Genomic DNA, 24,544 nt, shown 5'->3' with positions numbered 1-24,544 from the left:
CTTCTTCCTCTCCCACTCCCCCTGCTTGTGTTCCCTCTCTTGCTGTCTCTCTCTCTCTGTCAAATAAACAAATCTTTTAAAAAAGTTTTTCCTTTTTATTATTTTTATTTTTTTAAAAGAGTTTATTTATTTATTTATTTATTTATTTATTTATTTATTTATTTATTTATTTATTTGAGAGAGGGAGTGAGAGCACTAACAGGAGGGGCAGAGGGAAAGGGAGAAGCAGACTCCCTGCTGAGCAGGGAGCCCAGTGAACACAGGGCTCAATCCCAGGACCCCTGGGATCATGACCTGACTCCTAGGCAGATGCTTAACTGACTGAGCCACCCAGGCGCCCCAAGTGATCTCACTTTAAAAAAAAATTAATAAACTTGGGGCGCCTTGCTGGCTCAGTTGACGGAGCATGTGACTCTTGATTTCAGGGTGGTGAGTTCCAGCTCCACGTTAGTCATAGAGCTTACTTAGAAAAAATTAATAAACTTAATTTTTTTAGAGCAGTTTTAGGTTCACAGCCAAGCGAAGCAGAAAGTACAGAGAGTTCCCATATACCCCATCCTACGCCCAACACGCACACCAGAGTGGTACATTGGTTACAGTTCACGAACTACACTAACATCATTATCACTCACAGTCCCTAATTTACACTGAGGCTCACTCTCAGTGTTGTACATTCAGTGGGATTGGACAAATGTATGTCATGTACCCACTGTTGTAGCATCCTGCAGAGTAGCTTCACGGCCCTAAAGGTCCTGTCTGTCCCTCTCTCCTCCCAACCCCTTTTCTCAAAGGTCCTATGATTGGAAGCATAAAATATGTAGTCTTTTCAGATTGGCTTCTTCCCTTAACAGTAAGCATTTAAAAGTTCCCTTTGTGTCTTTTCATGGCTTACCATGTCATGATTGTATATTTCACTTTAGTACTGAATAATATTTCATCGTTCAGGTGGACCACGGTTTTTCCACTTACCCACTGAAGGACATCTTGGTCACTTCCAGGCCATTATGAATAAAGCTGCCGTAAATATCCACGTGCAGCTTTTTGTGTGGATGTAAGTTTTCAACTCTTTGAGTAAATATGAAAGCGTGCAGTTGCTGGATTATATGATAAGAGCCTGTTCTGTTCTGTAAGAAACGGCCAGTCTGTCTTCCAGAGTGGTGGCGCCATCTTGCATTCCTGCCAGCAGTGAGCAAGAGTTCGCGGTGCTCCGCATCCTCGCCAGCGTTTGGCGTCAGCATTCTAGACGTCGCCGCTCTGATAGGTGTGCGCTGGTATCTCATTTTAATTTGCGATTCCCTAACGACATGTGATGTGGAGAATCGTTTTACATGCTTACATGCCTTCTGTATATCTTCTTTGGTGAGGTGTGTGTTTAGGTCTTTTGCCCATTTTTAAAATCAGGTTGTCTGTTTACTTAATGTTGAGTTTTAAGAGTTTTTTGTGTAAGAGTTATTTGTATCTTTTGGCTAATAGTCCTTTACCCAGTGTGTCTTTTGCAGGTATTTTCTTCCAGTTTATGATTGTCGCCTTATTTTCTTGAATAGTGTCTTTGCGGAGAAGTTTTAAATTTTAATGAATTCTAGCTTCTCAGTCATTTCTTTCATAAACTGTGCCTTAGGTGTTGTATCTAAAATGTAGTGGCCATAAGCAAGGTTGTTTAGATGATTTCCTGTTATAGTCTGGTTTGTAGTTTTGTGTTTTACACTTGGGTCTAGAATCCATTTTGTGTTAACTTTTGCGAAGGATATAAGGTCTGCGTCTAGATTTCTTTCTTTCTTCCTTTTTTAAAAGTAGGCTCCATGCCGTGTGAAGCCCAGTACAGGGCTTGAACTGACAACCCTGAGGTCAAGACCTGAGCTTCAATCCAAAGTCAGATGCTTAACTGACTGAGCCACCCAGATGCCCCTAGAGCTCATTCTTTAACTGTGAATGTCTAGTTGTTCCAGCACCATTTGTTAAGACTGTCCTTTCTCTATTGAACTGCCTTTGCTATTTGTCAGGATCAGTGGACTGAATTTATGTGGATCTATTTCTGGGCTCTGCACTCTGCTCCATCGATCTGTTTGCCCATTCCTTTTTTTTTCTTCCTTTAAAGGTTTCATTTATTTATTTGATAGAGAGTGTGCGCTCACACCAGCAGGGAGTGTGGCAGGCAGTGGAGAGGGAGAATTAGGCTCCCCATAGAGCAGGGGGGGCCCCACGTGGGGCTTGATCCTAGGACCCCGGGATCATGATCTGAGCTGAAGGCAGTTGCTTAACCAACTGAACCACCCAGGCACCCCCTGTTTTCCATTCTTTTGGCCAACGCCACACTGTCCTGATTACTGTAGCTTTATAGTAAGTCTTGAAGTCCTGTAGTGTCAGTCCTCTGACTTTGTTCTTCTCCTTAAATACTGAGTTGGCTGTTCTGGGTGTTTTGCTTCTCTGTATAAACTCGAGAGTCAGTTTGTCAATATTGATAAAACAACTTGCTGGGATTTTGGTTGGGATTGTGTTGGATCTATACATCAAGTAGGGAAGAACTAGCATCTTGGCAATATACCGAGTCTTCCTATCCATGGACATGGAGTATCTCTCCATTTTATTTAGTTATTGTTTGATGTCTTTCATAAGAATTTTGTATTTTTCCTTCTATAGATCTTGTACATATTTTGTTATTTATAGCTAAATGTTTCATTTTTTTGGTTGCTGATGTACATGGTAATGTGTTTTTAATTTTATTTTCTACTTGTTTATTGCTGGTATATGGGAACATGAAAGTGATTGACTTTTTTTGTTTGTTGTTTTTTTTTTTTTTAAGAGAGAGTGGGGAGTGGCAGAGGAAGAGGGAGAGAGAAATCTTAAGCAGACTCCATGCCCAGTGTGGAGCCCTACGTAGGACTTAATCTCACAACCCAGATATCATGACCTGAGCCAAAATCAAGAGTCAGACTCTTAACTGACTGAGCCACCCAAGTGCCCCAGTGATTGACTTTATATGTTAACTTTTATATGACTTTTGTATCCTGTAACCTTGCTATAATTCTTACTAGTTCCAGGATTTTATTTTCAGTCTAGTGTCCTGGCTTGTCCAGCTACTGATGCCCATGTTCTCCTTCTGGGTTTTTCCCTGCTGCAGACCCCCCCCCCCCCCAGTCTTACCATCCTCTGTCAGCTGGCAGAGAATCTTGTCCTGCCCTTGCACAGCCCTTGTCTTTAGCTTTTCATGAGTCTGTTTTGCATCTACAATGAGATCGTACTCCATGTCTTTCATATTATGTATGTAATCAAGCTCTATACCCAATGTGGGGCTTGAACTCACAACCCTGAGATCAAGAGTTGCATGCTCGGGGCACCTGGGTGGCTCAGTTCGTTAAGTGTCCAACTCTTGGTTTTGGCTTAGGTCATGATCTTGGGGTCATGGGATCAAGCCCCGCATTGGGCTCTGTGCTCAGTGCAGGATCTGCTTGGGATTCTCTCCCTCTGGCGCTCCCCTCGTGCACGTGCACTCTCTCTTTAAAGTAAAATAAATAAATAAAATCTTAAAAAAAAGAGTTGCATTCTCTACTAGGTGAGCCTGCCAGGTGCCCCTCCATGTCTTTCATTCCATATTTATACATCTCACTGTGGCCAGTACTGTTTTCTGCTGAGTGTCCCAGCAGCCCAGGGACTTATGATGAACCACTAAAAAAAAGTAAGGCCTGGGAGGTCCGTGTGAGCTAGGGGCGTGTGGAGCACTTTGTGGAGAAAGTGGCAGCAGCCCTGAACTTTGAAAGACGGAAGAACCTCTCGGGCGAGAGAGCAGGCAGAGGCCTGCTGCCTTCCCAGGATGCTAAGAAGAGTGACTTGAGATCGGGATTTTAGGAACCCTTTCTGAGGGACACTTGGAAATGCCCGGACGTAGTTTGGATTGTCACGATTGGGTGATGGCGGCGGTGGCGGCACTGCTGGCATCTAGTGGGTGGAGGGAAGGGATACTGCTAACCGTCCCGCGGTACAAAGGACAGCCCCTCCTCTTCCTCCAACAAAATTCTCGGGCCCCATGTGTCGGCAGTGCCGAGCTGGAGCAGCCGTTGGAATAGAGGACCGAAGACCAGCGTCCCTCTTCCGTCCGTCTGGCGGACTCGGACAGCCGAGCTGCTTTACCGTTGCTGCCGAGGAGCGGCTGACGTGACCTTAAATGATCATCACAGAATCCCCGGTTAGATGCTGCTACTTTATTTATGGTGAGAAGACAGGCTTAAAAGGTATCGAGTAACTTGCCCCAGGCCACACAACTGTCTGTGGGAGCCACAGTTCACCAGGTCAAAAGCTGTTCCCTTAACCCTGCCTCCAGGCTTGGGGTTAAGCCCTGTTACCGCACACTGATGCTGTCATTTCACTGAAGTCGTTTGTTTTTTCCCACCCGAGCCATGGTTGTTTCAAATTGTTTTAGATGGTGAAAAGAAGTTTTGCAAAAATCTGGGTTTTTTCCCCCTTATTTCATTTGTGCTCCAAATTCATTGGCTGTTTTGCTATGTTCACTGTTCCGTTTTCCACGTATCCAGTCCTTGGACTTGTGGATCGTTTTCCTGCTGAGGTACTGGTTATGTTTGAATTTTTTTTCGCCCTAGTCATTTGACTTTTAGAAAAAGTGAAATTTTGGGGGGGCCAGGCTGTAAGCCTCAGGGAGACTGAGTCCCGCACGTGCTGGATTTGATGCCATATAACTTGTGGACAGTTTGCAGAGGTGTCAGTGGCTTCTTTGCTTTTCAGCAAAATACAGCTGGCTAGGCGCAGACCAGATAACCTCCCATCTTAATTTAGCAGATGAGGATTTTTGTTAAAGTTTTCTCTGGCGCAGGCAAGTTCTCGGGTTTATCATTCTCTGAGCATTGAGCTGATGCATCTAGACGTGGATCCTTCTCCAAATGATTAAAAATATGTAGATGTTTTATTGGATGAATGGATAAGCAAAATTTTACATGGACTATTATTTAACCTTAAAAAAGGAGGTTCTGACACCTGCTGCAACATGGATGAACCTTGAGAACTAATGCTAAGTGAAATAGTTGCAAGTCACAAAAAGATGTACACTGTCTGATTTGACTGCTGTGAGATCTCTAGTGCAGTCAGATTCATAGAGACAAAGTAGACTGGGGGTGGCCAGGGGCTGGGGGGAGAGTGGAGAGTTCGTGCTTAGTGGGCACAGTTTCAGTTTCACAAGATAAAAAGGCTTCTGGAGATGGATGGTGGTGATGGTTGCAAAACAGTGTGAATGTACTTAATGGCACTGAATTGTACTCTTAAACATGGCTGAGATGGCAGGGCGCCTGGGTGGCTCAGTGCGTGGCGTGTCTGCCTTTGGCTCAAGTCATGATCCCAGGGTCCTGGGATCAAGCCCCGCATTAGGCTCCCTGCTCAGACGGCAGTCTGCTTCTCCCTCTCCCTCTGCCTGCCGCTCCACCTGCTTGTGCTCTCTCACCTCTCTGTGTCAAATAAATAGATAAAAATCTTAAAAAAAAAAAAAAAGGTTAAGATGGTAAATTGTATGTTATATGTATTTCACCACAATTTAAAAACTAGAAACAGGGACGCCTGGCTGGCTCAGTCTGTGGAATATGAGACACTTGGTCTTGAGGTCCTGAGTTTGAGCCCCACATTGGGTGTAGAGATTACTGAAAACAAACAAACAAACAAAAAACTAAAAAAAAAAGCTTTTGAAAAACTGGAAAAAAATATATACGTAGATGTTTGACGTTAGGAAGGTCCTATTTCAAGACTGGGCATTCCACTAAATTGTATCACTATAGCATGGATTTTTCCTGCTTAGAATGCTGTGGAATAAAATAGAAATTAAGTAATCTCTTTGAGACCTGCTAAGTCTACAAAAAAAGGATGCAAGCCATTTTAAAAGCAATTCAAAAATGTGTTACAAAAATAAAAGCTATTATTATACAGTAAACCCTGTCTAGCAAAGTGATGGTACTCCAAAACTTTTAAAAAAATCTATTTTCTGTAGGATAAAGACTTGAAAACATTGAAGCCACTCCTGGATGCAGATGCAGAGACTAGCTCAGAAGCTCTCTCCTGTATGTTTGCTTTATAACTTGTAGTTAAAACTTGTTCTTCATGGGGCGCCTGGGTGGCACAGCGGTTAAGCGTCTGCCTTCGGCTCAGGGCGTGATCCCGGTGTTCTGGGATCGAGCCCCACATCAGGCTCCTCTGCTAGGAGCCTGCTTCTTCCTCTCCCACTCCCCCTGCTTGTGTTCCCTCTCTCGCTGGCTGTCTCTCTCTCTCTCTCTCTCTCTGTCAAATAAATAAATAAATAAATCTTACAAAAAAAAACCACAAAAAAAAACCTTGTTCTTCAGCCAAATCACCAACTTCTGAACCGTGAACCAAGTACGTGAATGTCAGGATGTGACATTCACGAGTGCCCCAGGTCTCTGCTGTGTATGCCAGCTTCCTGATGCCGGTGTCTTCAGGCGGGTCACATCTACTGGACTATTCAGCTTTCTTCCTGGGACTGAGAAGGTTTTGATGACCTCATCAGCTCCGATTTGGCTTCCTTTTACACATGGAGGGTATTTACAAGCTATGTGAACTTTTCGGAGCAACCAGAATTGAATGACAGTTTTCATGGCCAACAGCTCATCAGCTGTTGTGTTCAGTGTTTTTGGTAAGGTGGGTGGAAAGTCTGGAAGGGCTTGGGAAGGGGCCGTTGTTTCCTCTGTATGTGCTATGGAAGCAAGAGGACAGCTTGCTCCTGCGGCTTTACGGCTGGAGAAGGGGTGCGGAGTATACGGGCAGCGCTGTCCGCTCCCACCTGACAGGCTGGATGGTAGGAAGCCGAGGCTTTTCCAGCTTCGCTTCCTCTCTTTCTGGTCGGGTCACTTCAAATGACTTGTTTTTGGTATTTCAATGAACCTCTGGCCTTCCAGGCAAAGTACAGCTGTGCCCTAAACGGTGACTGACCTGCCTCTGAAGTCAGTGGCATTGTCTCATTTGGCTCGTAGTGGGGAAATGCCCTTTGTCCTTCTCCTTCCTTGAAAATCTCCACATTGCTGTGAAGTCTGGAAACTAATTGTACTTAATGGCTGCATGTCAGAGTCACCTGTTCAAATGGTGATGACCTAGTCGCAAACGGAGAGGAACTTTGCACTTTGCAGGTTTGGGGATTTTTGTGGATTTACCCGGGGTATTGGTAACACATAAATTTCCCTGAGCTGCTTTGCTGCCTAAACCAATAGACTTCTGTGGGAAAGGGTGGTGCTGCAGGCTCTGTGACAATGGAGCTGATGTAGAGAAGGGCAAGTTGGGGGAGAAGAAAATCTGGCACTTTCTCTGAAGTTGAAGTTTGGTTGGAAAATTCACCAAGAAGCAAGTTAGCCCTTATTATTTTAGATTGACAATGGATAAGAAACATTTTGGCTGTTTTAAAGGCTAGATTAGGAAATGCAAGGCTGAAAGGAGGTCTGGGCATAACAGTCCTTTAAAGTATCCAGAATATTATCTGTTATGTGACTTGAGGCAGGAAATTTGCAGTAAAGGCTCAATCAGTTGGGGCCCAACTTACTGAAAATTTTCCTTATTCTTTTTTTTTTTTTTTTAAACCACTGCCTTGTCCATAAAATCAAGTAAAGGGTTAGATTTGTGCTTATCAAACTAGAATACCCATACTGAAGCCACAGTGCAATCTTATAAATCTGCCCGGAAAGCTAATTGTATTGACGGGTTCAGAGAGTAGTTTGTATTTACCAGTTGTGTTTATTAAAACAGAAAACTGGTATATTGTGGAGAAGAGAAAACACTGCCTGGATAGATATATGAAATTTTGAGTTTAGATTTTCGACACGAATATTTTATTTGTTAATCTCTAATTTTCTTGTAGTTAGTTAAGCTGATGCTTCATAGCTGCTGGATGATTACCCAGGAAATTGAATCAAGTGGGCTAACTCCCTCCCTGAGCGTTCCTGTTATTTGTGAGGTGATTACAGAAGACGGTTGGAAAAAACAAAGGTTATTTTTGTTCATTTTGTTTAAAATTTTTTTGAGGGGCACCTGCCTGCCTCAGTCGGTTGAGTGTCTGACTCTTGGTCTTGGCACGGGTCATGATCTCAGGGTCGTGAGATTGAGCCCTGCGCCAGGCTCCGCGCTCAGCGTGGAGTCGGCTTGAGATTCTCCCTCTCCCTCTGCCCTTCCCGCTTGTCCTCTCTCTTTCTCTCTCTCCAAAATAAATCTTTAAAAAGGAAGAAAGGAAGAAAGAAAGAAAGAAAGAAAGAAGCCAACAAACCTAAGCAGACATACATCCTGTCATCGTCCAGGGCCCGGTGACATTCGTGTGCGTCGAGGGCAGGGTCACATGGAGGGGGCTGAGAATCCTCCAGGTGTCTCTGACCTTTTCAGAGACCCCGTGTGACTAATGAGAACTGCAAACAGATCTGCTGTATGAGTTGCCCTTTGTCCATTGTGGATTGTGAATAAAGAAGCTGAGGATTCGGTAAGGTGTGTGTATTATCAGTGGGCAGGCAATTCGTGCCTGAAGTTATGGCCGTACTCTGACTACATCTCTCCTACCCAAATGCCAACTCTTCTGAGTTTTCCTGTCTGATTCTCTTAATTTTCCTGCCTTTGCGTTTGGCCTGTTGGCTCAGTGGTGGAATTTAGGGTGCTGCATTAAAGAGCACTGTGCAGGGGCACCTGGGTGGCTCAGTCAATTAAACATTTGCCTTCGGCTCAGGTCATGGTCCCAGGATCGAGCCCTATGTCGGGCTCCCTGCTCAGCGGGGAGTCTGCTTCTCCCTCTCCCTCTGCCCCTGTTAATGCTCTCTCTCTTGCTCGTTCTCTCTCAGATAAATAAATAAAATCTTAAGGAAAAAAAAGCATGTGAAAGCCCCTCCATGCAGAGATGGCCACAACCACTAAAGCTTAAGTTAAAGACTTTGAAAAGCCAAGAGAGTATGAACAGCATGGAAATGAGTCTATAGGAGGAGGGCAGAGGGCAAGAGAGACACGTGTTAGCAAACCTCCCCTCTCTGGACTTTATTCTAGAATGTTTCTCTTGACGGTTTTTACAATGCTTTGGGTGCCAGGACTGTGGAACCCAGGCAGTGAGACGGGTGGGAGGAGAACAGAAGGTGGTGGGTTTTGTGTGGGAGAGCCTTCTCTTACTGGCCTCAAACTTGAAGGGATGGCAGGAAAAGTGGCAAAAAGAGATGTGGGAAGGGAAGTAAAGAAGTGCCTGGTCAGGAACAGAGGAAAGGACCCCTGGTAGCAGTGGGGGGGGGGGGGGAAGCGCTGGGTCTGAATGGAATAAGGAAGGGTGTGCGAAGCTGGGAACTCCTAGTGCAGCCGTGGAGAGGTTTCCTGAAACTGGGTAACTTTTCTCATTCCAAAGCTCTTAGTAATGTTTCTTTTTCCAGATCCAAAAATCAGAGGAGTCTTTTTTTGTGGGCTTGATTGCTCTTAGGAGCTAGCAGTTCCCTTGGAAGTGTTCCATGGTTGGGAGCAGATTTTAGTCAAATGATGATCGCCGTGGACAAGACACAGGTTTAATATTAAGAGGGTGGTTTAGATAAATCCAATGAATGTTCAATCTGTAGTTAACTAAGGCAAAGTGGTTATCGCTGGTTCAAAAAGAAAAATAACAGCTTTATTGAGATACCGTAAAGTTCACCCTTTTAAATTCAGTTCAGTGATTTTTAGTATTTTTATAGGGTTCTACAGTAATCACTGCTATCTTTTCAGAACATTTTCATCACCGAAGAAATCAATCCTTTACCATTAGCAGTCTCTCCCCACGCTTCCCTCCTTAGCTCCTGACAATCACAAATTCACCTGATATCTTCTGGACATTTCATGTAGGAAGAATCACCCAATATGTGTGGATTTTTATGACCATTTTCTTTCACTTAGTATGTTTTCAAGGTTTATTCATGTCATAGCACATATGGTACTTTGTTCCTTTTTATGGTTGAATAATATTCCATTGCATGATATACCACAATTTGTTCGTCAGGTGATGGACATTTGAGCTTTTCCATTATTTGGCTATTATGGACATTTGTGTACGGTTTTTTGTGAGGACATGTCTTCAGTTCTCTTGGGTGTATGTCTAGGAGTGGAACTGCTGGGTCTTGTGGTAACTTGATGTTTAACCTTTTGAAGATGTCACTAATCTTTTGAAGCCTCTGTCAAAGAGAATCTCCGTGGACCCCAGCAAGTATTCCCCATTGTGACTGAGAAGATACTGGACAAGGCTGTCATTGCTTTGACCCACTGCGATCTTTATCAGCACCATGTTTTCCTTGCTGCCAGTGATCTTGGTTTTATACAGACCCTACATTGCCAGCTGATATTTTTCTTAAAGATTTATTTATTTATTTTAGAGGAAGAGAGAGTGAGAGCATGTGAGTGGGGGGAGGGGCAGAAGCAGAGGGAGAGGAAGAGAGAATCCTCAAGCAGACTCCCTGCTGAGCATGGAGCCCTACGTGGGCCTTGATCCCAGGACCCTGAGATCATGACCTGAAGCTGAAACCCAGAGTCAGCTGCTCAACTGACTGAGCCACCCAGGCGCCCCTTGCCAACTGATTTTTTGAGAAGGGTTCATTATCGTGTATGCTGTTGATTGTGTATTAGATGCCGTAAAGTTTTACGTGAAATAAGCTCTTTATTAAAAATTACAAACATTTAGGGGTGCCTGGGTGGCTCAGTCGGTTGAGTGTCCGACTTATGATTTCAGCTCAGGTTGTGATCTCATGGGTCATGAGATTGAGCCACTTGGCTGGGAGTCTGCTTGGGATTCTCTCTCTCCCTCTCTCTGCCCCTACACCCCCCATGAGCACATGAGAGTATGCATTCTGTCTCTCTCTCTCAAATATATAAAATCTTTTATTTATTAGAGAGAGAGAGTGCAGAGTGAGAGTGACAGCATGAGCAGGGGGGAGGGGCAAAGGGAAAGGGAGAAGCGGGCTCCCACTGAGCAGAGAGCCTGACATGGGACTTGATCCCAGGACCCTTGGATCATGACCTGAGACAAAGGCAGATGCTTAACCAACTGAGCCACCCAAGTGTCTCTAAATTTTTTTTAATTACATATATAAAGTAGGAAAGAGTAAAAAATGTAAAATAGCTTTATCAGTTGGCACATTCTGCTAAATTGGCCTCAGGTTCCCTTCCTTTCCCCAGAGATAATCAGCGTTCTGAATTGGTATTAAAATTCTGTTTGTGTCATTCTGAAATAAGATTCTGATCTTGAAATCTTTTATGATCTGTGTATTTGGTTTAAGTGCTGAAGCATTAGAGTCTTTTTTATGATAGGTGTACTTGTAATAGAATAGTTGACATATAAGAGAATTAATAATCCTGTATGTTTTGGAACATGGTGGTTCATATTCGACCATATGGGACCTGTTGTCAGTTAGGCTTCTGTTTGAGGAAGGCCTTGCCCGGTAAGAAGGCATGATCCATACGTCTTGCCATAAGGAACTTTAAAGAGGAAGTAGCATCAAATACCAGATCTTAGTGTTACATGGAGTGGTTTTTGTTTTGAAATGATTTTATGAAATTTCCCAAGGTTCTTTTTAATAATGTTGATCAGTCGATATGTTGCCTACTGTGACACAGTATCTTTGACCCATTTCTGGGTCAACTAAAATTTTAGATTATCTGCTATTTTACATTTTCCAATTTGATCTTCTCTTCTTAGTGGTTAGTGCAGTTAATTATATGGCTTTATGAGGAGGGTGATGGATTGACATTTATCAGTTTCGAAGTTACCCTGCATGGAGTCACTGATGCATGTCACCAAGAAGTAATTTTTTTTTTAAAGATTTTATTCATTTGAGAGAGAGAGAGCGAGCACATGTGTGCGAGCAGGGGGAGAGGCAGAGGGAGAAGCAGACTCCCTGCCGAGCAGGGAGCCTGATGTGGGGCTTAATCCCAGGACCCTGGGATCATGACCTGAGCTGAAGGCAGACACTTCACTGACTGAGCCACCCAAGGTGCCGCCCACAAGAAGTCATTTAAATAAAGCTAACTCTCAGCGTGTTTTGTAATTTATTTTAATAAATGTATTTTTTCTGTATTGATGTACCTATCAATATTTCCAATGCAACAATTTTCTAACTGAAAATATTTCATGGCCTTTGTTAATAACTTCATGTTTGTCATAGACTTAAAAAATTTTAGTTATCTTCACTAGCAATTTGATGTTTTATTTATTAATTTTTAAAGATTTATTTATTCATTTTAGAGAGAGAATGTGTGTGCATGAGGCGGGGAGGGGAAAGCAGACTCCCTGCTGAGCGGGGAGCCTGATGCAGGGCTCCATCCCACGTCCCCAAGACCACGACCCAAGCTGAAACCCAGAGTCAGATGCCCAACGGACTGACCCACCCTTGTACCCTGCAGTTTGATGTTTTTAAAAATTATATTTTGATCTATCAAGTTTTCATTAAAAGAGTCAGTCAAGAATATGAGATGGGGGTGCCTGGATGGCTCAGTCGGTTAAATGTCTGACTCTTGGTTTTAGCTCGGGTCATGATCTCAGGGTTGTGATATCAAGCCCCATGTCGGGCTCCTCCATTGGTGGGGAGTCTGCTTGAGATTCCCTCTTCCTCTGCCCCCACCACCTGCATTCTCTCACTCTCTCTAATATATAAATCTTAAATATAAGATCATGAGAGGGGAGTTCTGATGTGCTGACAGGCAAGGAGTGAGTGGTGTGGCTTGTTTGTAGGACACTTCAGCAATGGGTAGCAAAAATTTAAAAATGTTAGTGCTCTTTGACCCAGAAAAACCAACTGTGACTAAAGGGTCTCATCAGATTGTGCATAAAGGTTGATGTACAGGTGTCCATACCGTAGAGTTATGGATAGATGTAAAAAGTTATGGAAAGGCCCACTATCTCCAGCAGTGGGCCATTGGCTAAACCATGCTTAGTCTTCAAGAGGAAATTGTGTGCATGATTAAAAATTGTGTTTTTAATGCTGAATTGATGGAAAATGCTTGTGTAATATAAATGCAAGAGGAACGTTATGGAGTAATACATTCAGTATGATCCCAATTTTAGTAACAAGAAAGAAGTAGGAAAAGAGGAGCTTAGAAAAATGACAACTAAAAAAACCCAGAATGTCCGCTTGATCTCAGGGCCATGAGTTCAAGCCCCACCTTGGGTGTGGAGCCTACTTAAAAAAAAAAAAAAAAAAAAAAAAAAAAAAAAAAAAAAACCACCCAGAATGTTCAAAAGTGATTATGTTCAAATGATAGAATTTGGGTAACTTGTTATATTTTTTATTTTGGGATCTTTAAGATCCATATTAACATGATTTTTTGGGACATGAATTCTAAAATCTGAAAGGCAAATAAGTTACTACACGTTACAAACAGCCTACGTTAGTTGCTCCAGTAAAACTGCGGAAACTTAGCTGAGTCCTTAAAAGCACACCCGGGTCAGCTGAGCTCTTTCCTGCTTGTGGTGAATATGAACACGAATATGGCGAATATGATGAAAGCAGCACAGTGCTCCCGGGCGCTGCCACGTGGCTTTGTTTGCACTAAAACTACTTTCTTCCGCGTAGAAACCCGTTAGCCCTAGGCTTCGGGGTGGTTCTTTGCTCTGTATTGCATGGTTTTCTCTGGATATCCAGAGAAACTGAAAGGATTATTTTGATATCTGATTAACGACGGGTGTGCTAGAAACTCTTGATTGGGCCCAGGAGTCCGCTGGCTCTGTGCCTGGGGCCCGTGGGCCGGCTGGGCACCCACTGTGGGCTGCTGACATGTGCTGAGTGTGAAACACTCGTGTTTGCTTCATTTTATTTGATATTTTGCTTCCTTGAGTGTCTTGTGTCTAAGTTCAACTAGGACATGGATGTTTCTTATACAGCTGTTCTGCGGCTTGTTTGAAATCCTTGAGGGTTCCCGGGGTTTTTACTTGGGAGGATATCTTGACAAATTGTTATGGTAAATTGGGCCCTTGTGGTTTTGCTTCCACGTCTGGGGCGTATCTTCCCAACGTATCTTCTTTTTCCCAGTCATGTTGTTTGGCTCATTGGTAACTGGCGTTTTTCTAGGTGGTTTCTCACAGCTTGGGGCATCCGGGATAATGACCTTGTTTCATTTATCTTGCTTGTCACTAAAAAATAACCGGCGGTTTACTTCCTCCCGCTACAGCCTATTGAACACCAGGGGCCACAGATAATTCAAGAGACGAAGGGTTTGCGGGTTGGGAGCTGGGCTCTGGCCGAGCTGGCCCGCCTGGCTTCTCTAGGAGCGCGGGATTAAACTTTGAATGGAGTTACACAACTCAGAACAGTAGCTCATCTGTTTGCTCCCACTGTTGACCGAACTCTCAAGAGTGTGTGACAGGAAGGAAAACGAGGGCTTTTAACTGATGGGATGCCTGTCCTGTCGCCTGGTAGCCAGGAGCCTGTGCAGCAGGGTGCTTCTGATAAGCCACGCACCAGAGGCGTTGCCCTGAGTTGAGAAGAAAGGTCAAGGCTGCTCTCATTCTCCTCCCTCCACTCCGTCCTTGTGCCTCGAGGAGGCTCACGTGAGGGAAAACCAGAGCCTTGGGTTCCCTGATCTTTCTGTTCCTCCCTCACTGGGAGAGACAGCTGATTTGCCTTTTGGGAAAAGAGGTCTTTTCTCTCGTGAAGATTCCCAGGTACTCATGATTGCTTTTAAGTAAGCTATTGAAAAAATTCTTAAATATGACTTTTATTTACGTCTGGGAAACATAGTTTCTGTAGAAGCACATTCAAGTTTTTAATCGGTTAAGAAAAAATCGTTACATATGGAAAAAAGCCATTTTTCTTTTTTAAAAAGTGCTTTATTGAGATACGGTTCGCATACCATACAATTCACCCATTTAAAGTGTGTTTATCTGGTGGGTTTTAGTATATTCACAAGTACGGGCAGCCGTCATCCCACAATCAGTTTTAGAACATTCTTCTCATCTCAGAAGGAAACCCTGGCCCCCAGCCCTGTCCCGCCCAGCCTTAGGCACTCACTGATCTGCTTTCTGCCTATAGATTTCCTTGTTCTGGACATTTCACATGAACGGAATCGTAGAATACGTGACTGGTTCCTTTCACTGAGCGTAATGTTTTAGCGCATGTCCGTACTTCTTTCCTTTTTTTAAAAGATAGTGGTAAAACGTACACAGCATGAAGTTTACTGTTTTTAACCATTTTTAAGTGGGTTAAAGATTTCACACTGTTGTGCAACCATCACCACCATCCATCTCATGAACGCTTCCATCTTCCTGGTCTGAAACTCTGTCCCCGTGAAACTCTGTCCCCAGTTCCTCTCCCCCCAGTAAGCACTGTCCCTTGACATCATTAGCTCAATCAGAATCTGTTTTTAGTCATTTCGTGTGTGTTTACTGGAATGTGATATAGCCTTTGGATGCATAGCTCTGCCGACATCTTGATTTTAGCCCCAGAAGACCGAAGTGTCTCAACTCCAGAACTGCAAGATACGTTCATGTTGGTTTAAGCCATGAAATTTGTGGTTATATGTTACAGCAGCCCCAGGAAACAATGACATCCGTTTTACGCACCTTTGTACAGACTGGTCCTGATGTAAGGCTCTTGTGATTGTGTGGCTCCCACAGCACCTACTGTGTGCTTAGCATGACACAGTGCTATCCCGCCCTGCCTCGTCTCCTCATCTTAGACAAGAGGCAGTACCAGCATCCGCCCTGCAGGATTGTGGGGAGGGGGAACTGAGCTAACCTGTTGAACACTGCAGCCCAGGGAGCTCTTAAAATGGCTAAAAGACGGGTGCCTGGGTGGCTCAGTCGATTAAGTCTGATCTTGATTTCAGCTCAGGTCACAGTGTCAGGGTCGTAGGATGGAGCTCTGTGACGGGCTCCACACAGGGCGTGGAGCCTGCTTGGAATTCTCTCTCTCCCTCTCCTCTCAAAAAACAAACAAACAAACAAACAAGGATTCCCTCTCTCTCTGCCCCTCCCCCCACTCAAGAAAAATAAAATGACCAAAGAAAGTGCTACTCTTTTACAGAGGGGTGAATTTGAGGCTCAGGGAGGTTTAGTGATATGCCGAAGATCACACAGCTAGTCAGTGGCAGTACTGGAATTTGAATCCCTGGCTCTGAAGCCAGTGGTCTTTCAAATAGCATGGTGCCTTCCTCCCGACTATCTCTTAGGGAGCTTACGGTCTAATTAATGAGGGAGCCAAGCCTAACCCGCCAGAGCTAGTAAGACAAATGTAACAGGAGGGAGTTTGGAGAAGAGAGACAACACTGCTGCTGCTTGCTGCCATCTTCAGAAAAGCTTTACTGAGCGCTCACCATTTGCAGTGCCTAGGCCTTGAGAATTGTAGCGAGACGTTACCCCTGCCTTCAAGGAGCTAGCAGGGAAGGTCGCGAAAGCTTCATGAGATGCTTGGACTTTGAGCTTGGTCTTAAACTGTAGGTAGTTTTTAGGTAGCAGAAAAGGTAAGGAGGATTTGCAGATTGGGAGAACACGAGGAAGGGCATTGTGACAAGCTGTAGCGTTAGCATTAGATCTTGTTGCTTGTAACAGAAACCCCAGAGTAACAGTGGCTTCAACAACCCAGAAGTTTATCTCCCTCTTGTGTTAAAGAGGCCCGGAAGTAGACCGGCTGGGCAGGTATGGCAGCTCCATGGGCTCGATGGAGATGCGGGCTCCTTTTGGCTAACGGCCCTGCTGTTCTGTGGCTCTCGTTCTAATGATCTAAGAAGCTGCTAAAGCTCTGGCCATCTGTGCCAGTCAAGATGCTGGCAAGAAAGAAACAACACTAGACGTTTCAACATAGAGAATTTAGTATAGGGAATTAGGTGAACAGGCTTTAGAGAACCAAAACAAAAATGGGAGCCAGTGGCGCACAGAACTGCAGGAAGCAGCCCCTTCCTTGGGCTGAAGGACCAAGGGACGAGGTGGGGGTTATCAGACCCTGCAGCTGGGCGCCCCCGTCCCTGTGGATAGGGCACTGCTTGGCTGTACTGGCATCTGAGGACTTAAGGAGCACCCCCTGGAGCTGAGGCCCAGACCTCTGAGCTGGTATCCCGGAGAAGGTGCCGTGAGGCTGGTTCTGGGGTTGGTGAAAGAAGTGGGGGTTCCCCTGTTGCTACTCCAGCACTCAGACAAGAACAACAAGCCGACCTGTCTCCTTCCTCCAGCCTTCCAGCCTCCCTCCAGTGCCCCCACTGGCAGACCCTAACTGGGAGCAGCTGGCAAAGGAGATTTGTAACGGGTGGAGCCCCCAGCCCAGGATCACAACCGAGAACTGAAGTGTGGACTTGGAGCTCGGAGACAAGAGCTTCGCGATTGACATACTGCCCTCTCCTTGTTTCAGACATCAGGATAGAGGACAGGAAGAAAGGGACAAAGCCCATGAGGGTGTCACACAGACACTGCCTTTTACATTCTGTTTCTCAGCACCTGGTCCCGTGGGCACACCTACCCGTGAAGGAACTGGTAAATAGTCTTGGCGCGTTGCTGCCTGAATAGAACCTGGAAGGGAAGAGAATGTCTGCCACAGAAGCAGACTTTTCAGAATTGTTCACTCATGTTAATATGCCAACGTTAACAAACCTCCCGGTAAAAATTTCTCCCTGTTCTCTCTTCTCCCCACACAATCTCTTGGTCTGTATTTTGTAGCTCTTGGCAATGCTTGTCAGCGTATGCTCGTAATCCCTGTGTAATTCTGTACCTGATGGTGTAAATTAGGTGCGTATTTTAGTCTCACTTTGGGGAGCATAGCTTGACTAGACTGGACTGATTATGGATGCAGCAGGGAAAAAGCTGGCGGCTCCTGCGACCGGGGGATGTCCTTCTAGAAAGCTGCGGTTCGATCTCCTGGCCACTTTCTCTCCCCGAGCAGCGCGTCTCCTGCCACGTGATGCAGAAGCCTCCGACAGGCAGGTGTGGGCTCGGTTCGCTGGAGCGTGTAGCCTCAGACACTGCCCTGTGATTTTGAATTCTGACAGTTCCATGTCTGGTTTGTCTTCATTAGAGAGGCTGTTTCTTGAGGACAAGGGCCAGAGCACGGTTCGGTTTTGTTTCCTGCTAGCTTCCGGCACAGTGCTTTGCTAGACAGTCGTTCCTTAAGATGTGCTGGCTAGATAAGATGAGCATTTCGGGAGTCCGAAGTCGGCTGCTGATGACGTGCTTCTTGTCTGGAACTCCTGACTGTACAGGATTTTGTATTCCTTCATTTCGCTCCAGTTCCTCCATTAACTGGCCTTCCTCTCTACCTAGTCACGTCCAACCCACACGGGTGGTTGGTCCCAAAGGCAGTTACTCTCCTGTTTAAGTGACCCCTGTAATTTGTTTCTTGTCTCTCGTCATCAGAGTGGAAGGTTCAGGGTACTGAGATCTCTGATCGTTTCCTCTGAGCGCTCCAAGAACCAGTTAATGTTGCAAGTTTTTTGAAAAGGCTCTTAGTCAAAATCAGTTGGGACGTTTTTAATAACTCGGAGCTCTACTGTATACTTCAAGTGGAAGGTCCTCGGGAAAGTGGATTAAGTATTGCCCCAGGATTTTAACCTGGTCATTATGGGAGTACAGTGGAGATTTGGGATCCTAGAAGCACATGAGCCTGAAGGAATGCATCTGGGATCCCCCCGCCCCCAGTGTTGCGCAAGGTCCTCTTCAGTCCTGCTCGTTCTCTAGAGGCGCACGCCATGTACAGGTGCACGCGTGCAGTTTAGACAGAGCTCACGTCCAGCGTTAAGCTAAGAAGAACAGATAGGGGATGTGCCTGTTTGTAGTGTTTGATCCAAACGCTGTGCAGCTCATGGTGTATATCGCAAGTACCCGAGGGTCGATCAAGACTCCGATGGGGGCAGTTCCTGCGGGACCCTGACGTCTCATCCGTAGTTGTCCAAGAAGGGCAGTTTAGCTGACCTTCAAGATACTGATGCTTACTGTCCTCTTATTTCCAACAGAGGTGGCCTCAGTAACATGCTGTTCCAGTGCTCCTTACCCGACACCGTGGCCACCATTGGTGACGAGCCTCGGAAAGTGCTCCTGCGGCTCTACGGGGCGATTTTAAAGATGGTGAGTTCGTAGGCTGCGTGGGGACGGGAGGGCCCTGTGAGCAGTTTTCATCCTCTCTCCTCAATTACCTGGGAAGAGATTTTAAATACTTTAGTGGTATTATTAAAGCTATTTTTACATATTGCTTTTATTTTAATTGGGCTGCACAACTGGGTTTTTTGCTTATATCCTGTTATGTTCTGAATTCCTGTTTTTGCTCATAATTTATTAGTAAGCTAGTACAAATATTCTCAGCTTTACATCCAGAGAAAAGTAGGATGTTGGTTAGATCTTTAGTAGTGGTTATGATGCTTGGATTTTCCACACATTGAATTTTTAGCTCAGATCTAGGTTGTAAAATTCTAATGTGGAAAAGGTATTGTTTTTAATAACATGAACATAAAGGTTTTACAGGGCATAGGGGAGCCCTGTGGACTAAGTATGATCTCAGTGGAGCTGAATTTATTAACTATCTCCCTTTGAGATTTCTTTAAAACATTGAATTGGCTAGACTCATAGTCTTTCTAAATTTTTATATTAATTGAATCTAATTTTCAATTAAAGTGCCTTATTTATTGAATTGTCTTAACCAATTGTAGGAGATCCCAAATGTCTGGATTCTTTTTCTGTTTATACCATGAATTTGCCATTTTACTGACTACACATACAAATACTTATTTGATATATTTCTGTGGTAGAATTTTAATATCCGTTTAAATCTTCTTCGGAAGGGCCCATTTTGATCTTCATGAAATGGAGAATAGTTTTCCGACTTAATATTTTAAGAGACAAGTCTCAGCTCAGTCTGAGGGGCAGATTATGCCTGGGTCTACGATGATCCGATTCTAATGTTCAGAGCATCAGAGTGAGAGCCGGTGCTCTGTGTCGTAATGTGACCGAGCCTTTCGTTGGATCGTTTTCCTTGGCCTTGTCAGGCCGCGCAGTGCTCAGGATCTGAGTGTTGGAAGCCATGTGCCCTTTGCCCTGGACACCTGAGGCCACTTTGTGGCGAGGAGCACACAGCTGACCCTGACTCCTTACCGAGGGTACACAAGTGACAGGGTTCTTGTGTTGACCACACAGTTGGGTTTTTCGTTTAATCGAGTTGCACATTCAAAGCACAGTTTTTGAAAAACCCAGTTAATGTCCTTTTGGTACTTCAGTGAAATCGGTCTTGAGCCATTTTATCTTTGAGGACATCCTCTAACAATTAGTCCTATTTCTGCTCATTTCTGTGCTTTCATGTGGGCAACACTTTTAAAATACTCTAATAACCAGCTGCTGGAATTACACATGATACAGACTATTGTTTAAATCTGATTTATGAGGCTTTCGTTTGTATTTATAACTTTAGGGGCGTTTTAAACGAGCACTCTGTGCCCCTCGGTGCCAGGCTCTGCTCTGGGTCTGTGCTGTTTGGGTTGCGGGTCACCAGCCACAGGGGGCTATCAAGCATTTGAAATGTGGTGAGTGTGACCGAGGATGGGAATTTTTAAGTTTTAATTACTTTGAATTAACTTAAATTGCAATGGTCACGTGTACTGGTGGCGCCGCGACGGACAGCACAGCTCCAGGGCGTGCTGTGTTACCGGGTGGGCAACGTAGCGAAGCCGTCGGCAGCACAGCCTGGCCCTGAGCCGGTGACTCTTCCCCGAATACCTGCAATAGAAATGTCTGGAAACAGAATTTGTTTTAGCATTTCTATGTCCCTATTTATGTTTTGGTAACTCAAAAATAAACAGAATAAAGGCACTTAAAGTGGAATTAATTCTTGCCAAACTATTAGAATGGAGTATGTTTTACATATAGTTCTAATTTATAGGAGGGCACTCTCCATTTAGCTCCTTAATTATGTTTTTGTTAGGCAAATGTCACTTGCCATTCCCAAAGCTGCCTCCGCTGTGCGGGGCGGAAACTGTGCCGGGAGACGAGCAGCTAACTGGACAGTCTGCGGGTGTCTCCAGGCTCACAATTGATTTACTGGACAGAAGTCTCATTCTTGCTGGAAAAAAGCTGTTTCTTTGCTGTAGAGGAGGGAATCTGCTTTCAGTGTAAATACTTGGGCCGAGTCCTTAGTTCAAGGACACTTTCTTTGTTCAGTGTCAACTTAGTAAAAGTATGAAACCTGCAGCCCCAAATGGACATGATTTGGAGAGGTTTTTGTTCTTTAGGGTTCGGCAGGGACACTGGTTGCCAGGTGGAATTTTAGACACAAATGGCCATTGTAAACTGTGGGTCATTTGAATACCTTGACAGCAGGAGGAGGGGAACCAGACTGGAGGGCTCTGAGAAAAGGCTACGGGAGAGAGAAGATGGCAGAGGCAGACGCTGAGCCCGGGAGGCACGAGCCAGGTGGCCGCTGCCAGCAGGTGCCGGCAAAGCTGGGCTCTCCCAGCGCTGCACCGGGGATCCCACCGCACACTTCAGTGCCTCTTCAAGTATTTTCAACTCCGATTTAAAGGATCTATAATTTTTGTTGCGGGGGTGCGAGTTCACTCAGCTTGCTGACCAGCTCTTTGGAATGAATCTGGCCTACAGCAGAGGGACAGACAGACAGAGTCTGCCGTGAGGCTTCTGTTCCCACCACAACAAAAAAATGTCGCCAGAATTGATAGTGATTGTTAGGATTCGCATGCATTAAGAGATGTGGCCGAGCAAATCTAGAGCCTGCACGAATAATAAACCCCGTTATTGTCATACATGAACGGGTTAAAGACAGAAACATAATATAACTCAAATGTTATGCTTTCCCTGTCTGTACTCTCCCTGTGGGGAAAGCACACACGTCCCTATGCCTGTATGTGCACTGCCCAGGTAAACTGGGATCCCCGAAATGGGCTGTATTAGTGCAGCTGCAGCAGGCTTCAGAGTGCGTTAGAGTAAGCTCCTTCCTTAAAAAATGTTAACTGACAACTATAGGTAAAGATAGACCTGTGTATTTTCTCAGACGGTCTTGCTGTTTTGCTTAAGGACACATTAGAGCATGAGTTATGTCCCTTCCTTCGCTTTCTCCTTCTCATTTGACACTTTTGAGTTTTTTACCTCTGAGAATCAAATATTTAGGAGAAATGTTTCTTTGGTTTACATTTACACTCCTTCACAATGACCTCGTTGAAGATAATGAGATATTGCTCAGCTTTTTCCTTTTTCCTCACCGTGGTGTGTGAGACGGCTGAGACCGTGGCAGTGAGGTCCTAATCCTCGGTGCTCTTCCCTGCGGGCTGAGGGGCAGAAAGCCGGCAGCTCCTGTCCCCAAATGTCGTTCTCTCCCAGCCAGTTTCTGTAATGTATACACTAGAAACATCAAAATATCCGTCTGATCTTAAAGCAGTACCTGCCAGTACAGTTCCAGGTCTGTTTCACATGGTCTGGCTTTCATTTTAACGAGGAGGGTTAGTTTCTCTGGTTGCACAGATGACGGACACGGAATTCCGCTGTCGAATCACCCCGAAGCACAGTAGTGTAGTTTAACAGAAGATGAGAAGTACTCGTTCAGCCTTTACCATGTGGAAAGAGATGTAACTGCTAGAAGAGAGCTTGAAACGATAACGCAAGCTATAAATGTAACTTGGTTTTTTTCCCTTCTGATACTGGGAAGGAACATGAGCTCCGCAACGTCCAGTAGCAGCCTTTTCAAAGCAGCAAGTTTGGCTGATTACAAATAACCCGTTTGCTTATTTATCATGAATTGTGGAAGACACAAATGTCAGTACGTATTGTTCATTCAATGTAACCTGTGCCAGTTGGCGGAAGTCTCAGAGGATTGCTTTGTCCCTTCCTCTGTCAGAACAGTGACTCTGTGTTGAGCCAGTTCCTTCTGTGCATGAATGGAGAGATTTGGCCTCACCGTTTTGAACAGTCTCACGGGCATGAACGTCCATAATCCACATCAAAGATCTCTCGAGTGTTGTCTGGGAAAATGTTTTTGTGTGTTCTTTGAGCAATAGAAGGCTAATATTAGTGCTTGTTTGAGTACTAACCATAATAAAATTAAAGGCATCAAGGCACAACGCAGATATGTATTCATGACTCAAAAGGGTACAGTCTGGGACATGTTCTGTTTTAAATCCAGAAAGCAAAATGTCATCTTCCCTGTTTTCTCTTAATGCCAGTTTAAGTAGAAATTAAACCACCCTAAAATATGGGAAACAGTATGGGAACAGCCCATGGATAGTTCATCCTAAACTATCAGCAACTGAGAAGTCGACTGCTTACAAACATTGAAGAGACCGTCGGACTCGTGCTGCCTCACGAGGAGCCCGGCTTTGTCCCAGAGACTGGGGAGAGCACATGTCCCTGGTAACTGAGTACTGTGAACTCTGTGCATTTTTTTCTCATGTTAGGATCCTCATGAGCTTAAGTTGTTTTGTTTACTCTGCATTAAAAAACCCCCTTGGACTTTGAGTGTGGTGTAATTACATGTATCCCTAAGGTAGTCCAGCCCCCCCCCCAGAAGTAACACATTTTTTAGTATTGTGTGTTCCCACTTGATCTAACCTAGTGTTTTTTCAGTTAATACTCAAGAGACAGTTGCCAAGTCACTATCTGCGGCCCTTCTATACCTGCTTTGGTGCCTTCATTTGATAACTAAATAAATCGCAGACTACTGTGTCTAATTTTGACATATGCCAAGTGTCTTTGTCTTGCTGGTCTTAAATGTTTGGGATTTATAGCATGAAGCCAATACAGATTTCTGGTCCCTGGAACGATGGTGTGACTGCAGCCTGCCCGGCTGGGGAAGGAATGGCTTTGTGTTGGGTGGCGTGAAGGGCACTTGGGGGTAATGTACCACTTTAGCTGTCTGTGCATGTGTTCTCTGCCGCAGGCTGTCCATGCGATCGTGCCTGGAGCACTCTGGTTTCCAGGTGACAGACACGATTCACGGTATAGTATGAGTCCTCTGAAGTTGGAGCATTCTCTACAGCTTTAATTTCTTTCTTTTAGTCCTTGGTTTCAAGAAATGCTTTTTAAAAAGAAAATGGAAATGCTTTTGTTAAGTAGCACCAGCTACAGCCTGTGCTGTGCTCACGAAGTACAGCGATTAAGATTTCGGAATGTTACGTAACGAATATATCCCTTTTTGGTTTTGGGGTTTCCTTTGTTTTGGGGGGTTTTTTTGTTTGTTTTTTTCTTTTTGGTCCGAGGCAAATCCAATCCCTTTCTTCTGTTTCCTCAGTAGAAAATGATTTGGTAATTTTAGAAATTTATGGGCCTCAAAATTCATTTGAGGTATGTAGTTGCTTCTTTCTTCATTCTACTTTCAGCTTTAAGGAAATACCATGTTGTCTTGATATTCTGGTCAGAGTTAGAAACAAACTCTCTTCCTTGCGCCTGTCAGTCCGTATCCTCCCCGTACCCTGTAGCTGTACGAGGGTCAGCAGTGCTGGTCCAGCATGAAGGCACGCACAGGCTAGAGAAGCCAGGCCTCTCTTCCTGCAAACGTGTTGCTTGCAGGTCAGCCCTCGGGGTGCTTATGACTAATGCGCCTGAAGTCTTGGAGGTCTTGGGGCGGCAGGTTACCCTGGATCAGACATAATTTTGAGAAGGTTCTGG

General features: G+C 44.7%; 1 protein-coding gene across 3 annotated transcripts in view; it reads left to right on the top strand.

Moving 5' to 3' along the window:
- CHKA (choline kinase alpha) overlaps positions 1-24,544 on the top strand; it is a 58,591-nt gene that overhangs the window by 4,334 nt on the left and 29,713 nt on the right. For all 3 annotated transcript variants that reach the window (XM_045775939.2, XM_045775940.2, XM_045775938.2), the window contains exon 2: positions 18,901-19,012. In XM_045775939.2, the coding sequence (XP_045631895.2) occupies positions 18,901-19,012 (112 nt within the window). The remainder of the gene's footprint in view (positions 1-18,900; positions 19,013-24,544) is intronic.

Source organism: Ursus americanus, chromosome 24 (assembly GCF_024610735.1).
Source record: "Ursus americanus isolate L20-20 chromosome 24, mUrsAme1.1.p, whole genome shotgun sequence".
Classification (NCBI taxonomy): Eukaryota; Metazoa; Chordata; class Mammalia; order Carnivora; family Ursidae; genus Ursus; species Ursus americanus.
The sequence above is the reverse complement of the archived record's forward strand: the minus strand, read 5'-3'. Positions and strand labels throughout refer to the sequence as shown.